Source organism: Eurypyga helias, unplaced genomic scaffold, assembly GCF_000690775.1.
Source record: "Eurypyga helias isolate BGI_N326 unplaced genomic scaffold, ASM69077v1 scaffold6069, whole genome shotgun sequence".
NCBI lineage: Eukaryota > Metazoa > Chordata > Aves > Eurypygiformes > Eurypygidae > Eurypyga > Eurypyga helias.
The window spans coordinates 41,645-46,570 of record NW_010270003.1 but is presented as its reverse complement, the minus strand read 5'-3'; the positions used below and the strand labels follow the sequence as shown (position 1 = coordinate 46,570).

Sequence of the window (4,926 nt, the reverse complement as noted above, 5' to 3'; positions counted from 1 at the left end):
TGTGAAACTTAAGATTAAAAATTTTTCTGGTAGGAAGTTTACCTAGCCTTTGTCATTTTGTTGATTTCCAAGAAATACAAGAGAGCTGGTGAACTGGTGTGTGGAGCAGCTTGGTTGCAGCACTTCTGCTGTACCTTATCTCGTGTCTCTCAGATCTAGCCTTGGCTTGCTTTTGGAACTGCTGCATAAGTTTTCAGTCCCAGTGCCAAAAGACTTCACGTGTTGAGTAGCTGAATCTAGAATTGGTGTGCTGTAATTGTCAGCTTGAAACTTTAAGTTTTCGCATACCGTAGTCTCATTCAGATTATCTTTTGGCTATTTCTGTGCACGGATTTGCTAACATAGATGGGGCCTTAAAACACTGACACTCGAATGTGACAGCAGTAATCAGTCCGTGTGTGTTAAGGCATTTCTGTAATAGTTCACAGAAAAACGCAGAGAGCTGAAATTTGATGGGCGCCTAGAAAAAGAGCTTTCTGAAGGCCATGCGTTTCTGATGGCTGATCGAACTCAGGTAGGAAAAAATTCCATATGCAATGCTTTCTCTTCTTTTTAGGTGAGAGGGTTTGGGTTTTATTGACACATTATTTTTGCACAATTCAGCACTGAAAAGTGTAGAGGCATGGAAAAGAGATGTACTGTTCTGCCACCATTTAAATCCCTTACGCTGTGCTGTTTGAGGTGCTCTATTTACATGTCTCTGTAAAGCATCTCCCTTGGCTTAGGCCCTTTTAGAAATAAAAGGCTAGGTTTTCTGGGTGGCATGTAGATTTTTAATGGGCTTTTTTGTTTGTTTTTTAACTGAACGGGAATGTTGCATGTTTTCAGTGTAGTTGGTTTTTGGGTTGTGATTGGTTGATGGGTGTCTTTTTTTTTTGAGTCAGGAGGAGGTTGCCTTAAGGAGAAGGTAACCTGTAATATTAGAAAATCCACTTTATTTTCTGTGTCTCTGTGTCATGTTTTTAATGAAAGTGATGGAAAGGGAATTTATATGCTTTTCAGCTATTATAGAGCCAGAATATCTTAAATATTCAATCATTTGGCATGTTCACCTCTGCTGTGTGTATTAAAAGCAAGTAACGTTCATAAAGTGTGTTTAAGGTATAGGGAGGCTGGAGGTGTTTTTTAAGATAAGGTGAGTGTGTGTAACTGCTTCATACGAAGTGTTTGAGTTGCACTGTTTAGCAGTTAATACAGCATTTCAGACTAGTCTTACCTCTGGGTGGGGTTTTTTGTAAGGGATTTTTGGAGGTTTGGGGGTTTTTCTTAGCTCAGTCAGAATTCTGTCATTGTTCCTTCTCACTGTTCGTTCTTTTCGTATCCTGGCTTTCCTGACACACTTGATAACATATGTCTGTTCAGATCCAAAGCATATGTGAAAAGGGGCTGCAGGTGGGCCACTCCAAAATAACAATTCTTGGCAGCCCGTCCATGGGTAAGTATCTTTCGATTGTATGTGCTGGTACCGTTCCGCGTGTATTCGGTGTGTCTCTGATGCTTACTGCAGCAACGTCACAGCTGGCTAGTTTTAGCAAAGTGGATCGGCATCAGAATGTGTATTTCATAACTCTGGTTTTGACTAGTTCATTTAAATTTCTTTCCCAAAGGGAAGATCTAATTCTCATTTGGCTTAAGTCAAAGCAGTGTATTGTGTCCTCCCAGTAAAATGGGGAGGCGAAAGAGCTAATTCTCATTTGGCTTAAGTCAAATGTATTGTGTCCTCCCGGTAAAATGGGAAGGCGAAAGAACTGGTGCAGTCTGTGGCCGTGTGCCTCCATGTTGGTGCGTACGTACGTGTATGCGTTCAGAAACGCTTCATGGAAACAGTAGCTCGGCTTAGTATTGATACAGGTAGAACTAACGTTCTTGAATCCACGAATCCAAGAAGAGCATAGATAACTGGAGTCTTGGAAGAGTCACGAGATGTTAAGAGTTGTGAAGTGCAAGATGCAAAGTTCCTTTTGCAAAACTCTTCAAATAGAAAATTAATAAATAATTTTGTCATCATCTGTAACAGTAATGTGATGCAGAGGTGACAGTATGGATGTTGAAAGCAGAGAAGATGGGAAGGCAGGGAGAACAAAGCATATAATTTTTTTACTGGTTTAGCCAGTAAAGGTACTGGGGTGATTTATCAAAGCAGTTAAATACAGAGTTGGAATGAGAGGAACGAAGCAAAAGGGATGCCTTTCTGAGTACCTGAGTTGAGTTAGAGTTACTTGATCTGAGGTAGTCAGCTGGACCATGAAATGACAGTGTGTGCTTGAGGCCTTGAAAACTAGGAAATTATGGTTGGAAAGCAAGAAATTACTTTACTTTTCCATTTGAGTGTCAATTTGTGATTCCAACCAGTGGATTTTTATCAGGAGTGTAGGGTGAAAGATGGCTGGAGGTGCCGGTGTTTCCCTGCCTTATTTCTCAGTCGTACCCTCCCTGCTTAGGTCCACGTGATAGAATTGGAACGCTGTAGACAAAGACCTCAGCTGCTTAAAAACCAAACCACCACCTGAAAGCAGCGTCTGTACAGCCTTTGGGCAGGGCTTGTACTCCTGGGCACACCACTTTGGGTAACGTGGATGTGCTCCTTTCGAACGGAGCTGCTCTCCGTACTCTGCCCCGGCGGCTTGTGCCGCGGTTGCCGCAAGTAAACGTTTATTCCACTGTCCTGCAGTTGTGAACATGCCCGTACACCTTTCTCTGGTTGTATTCCAGAAAGATTGTTGTGTCCTTATTGTTTGCTATACACTCAGCTTTAATCCCATGTAATGATACTTAAACTTCTAATGAGGTTTTAACATTCAGCATAATGTGTTTGGTTTTTTCATACTCCTCTCAGGTGTGTATATCTCCAGGTATGCTGATTTACTGCAGCCTAATCCCCTAGAATCTGGAGCAACGGGAGATGTCATTATTTTTAAAATAATAAAGGTAAATTTATCTCACTTACTCTTGAAGGATTATATTGCTTACTGATAAAATAAAGTTGAACTTCCATTTGCACAATTATCTGCTTATAGAGAAACCAGAACCCTACCAGGTTTCAAAGCCAATGTTGACACTGACCTTAAATAAAGCAAAATTAGTTTTTATAAAAGGCAAAAATCTCGTTTTCTTTGAAAGTATGAAAATAATGCACTTCTATAAATGTCTTTTTAATGGTCTGTTTTCATTTCCCTGCTCTTACTTCCTTTAACACTTGAAGCAGTTTGCCAGTTTTCAGGAAAAAGCTTATGCTTGCTGTTCCTCTGCTTCGTTACAGGGAAAAATGAAAAGCGTGTATGACCACATGGGGATGAAAGCAATGGACTCGGCAGTGAAGAGTGCGTTAGATCCCACACCAAAGCACGAGTGTCACGTTTCAAAGAATGCAAATAAAATAACCTCCCTGTTGGCTTATCGAGCCTATGAACTTACTCAGGTAAAGTTGGGTGTGCATTAACTTCTTACATATGGACTTTATAAACGGAACTTGAGGTGATGGAGGTAGAGTCACTGAAGACATAACAGGTACTGAGCATCTCTTGTGGAACTGCAGTATGTTTAGCAGTACCCTGCAGATCCTTGTGGTAGAAATTGCAGAACAGCGTGTCAGACTCTTCCTTGTGTCTACGTGGACCTGATGGAGGTGATCTCCTCCAGATGGATGTAGGTGGAATAGGAAATAGCGAGGGAATGTGTGTGGGGACTGGAGTGCAGGCTGAGGAGAAGAGAAGATAATACGGAATCATGGAATGCTTTGGGTTGAAAGGGACCTTTAAAGGCCACGTGTGCCAACTCCCCTGCAGTGAGCAGGGACACCTTCCACTACACCAGGTGCTCAGAGCCCCATCCAGTGTTGTGATGTTTGAAGTGTAAAAGAACAGGCTAGTGGGCATTAAGTGAGACTTCTAAAAGGGAAAACATTGGCAAGGAAAGCGCATTTGTCTTTCTTTCGTTTTCTTCAAAAATTCTCAGCTTTGGAGGTGGTGAGGGAGGAGAGAATGCAGTCAGTTCCATCTCTGTTACTGCAGTAATCTCGCAGTCAGGTTATTCCATCAAGCCCATAGGTTTCAGGATGCTTCCTTGAAAGCATTCTCTTCACTAGTGCAACTTCTTTTGGTTTCTGTAAGTCAGAGCTGGGCACTGAATCAGATGCCTAGAAGATGAATTTGTTTTCATTTCTCATCGCAAACTCGCCTGAATTAACATTTTTATTTAACAGTGGAATTTTGTGACTGAACTAAGGATGGACCCAAAGCTCACAGCAACATTTACTTAGTGAAATTTTCTTGGCTTTGTTAATTATCGCGTACCTCATCAAGAATACACTTTTAAATAAGTGTTGCAAAATTATTTTTGCTTTCTTGATTAGCTCCTGAAGTAGTGTCCATCCTGTCAGTGTTTGATTAAGGAGGAAGAAGGTGGAAAAAATTAACCTTAATTGATTGTATTATAAAGTGCACATGAGGCTGGCATTTAAAATCTTTCTTATTTTAGCTCTCAGATTTTGAAGAAATAGGCTGTCAGTGAAGGGAACATAGATGTGCTTTATTGTCCTAGCTCGTGTGCATAGCGGGTAATGTTTGCCATAACGGATTTCACACGAACTCCCTTTGTTTATGTACGGAATTAATCATAAGGCGTGGGTTGGGAGATACTCCTGTGAAGCAGAGTACACCTTCCAGTTAATAAAGGTTACGGGTTGTTAGTGTATTTGCAAAACGCAGTTTACCAGACTTGGATGTGCTTTATTGTCCTAGCTCGTGTGCATAGCGGGTAATGTTTGCCATAACGGATTTCACACGAACTCCCTTTGTTTATGTACGGAATTAATCATAAGGCGTGGGTTGGGAGATACTCCTGTGAAGCAGAGTACACCTTCCAGTTAATAAAGGTTACGGGTTGTTAGTGTATTTGCAAAACGCAGTTTACCAGACTTGTAATGCC

General features: G+C 41.2%; 1 protein-coding gene across 1 annotated transcript in view; it reads left to right on the top strand.

Annotated features, from left to right (window-relative positions):
• Positions 1-427: 427 nt before the first annotated feature.
• FAM208A (family with sequence similarity 208, member A) overlaps positions 428-4,926 on the top strand; it is a 22,195-nt gene continuing 17,696 nt past the window's right edge. Inside the window, exons 1-4 of the mRNA XM_010158271.1 lie at positions 428-514; positions 1,363-1,435; positions 2,837-2,928; positions 3,260-3,418. Of these exons, the coding sequence (XP_010156573.1) occupies positions 497-514; positions 1,363-1,435; positions 2,837-2,928; positions 3,260-3,418 (342 nt within the window). The 5' untranslated portion in view covers positions 428-496. The remainder of the gene's footprint in view (positions 515-1,362; positions 1,436-2,836; positions 2,929-3,259; positions 3,419-4,926) is intronic.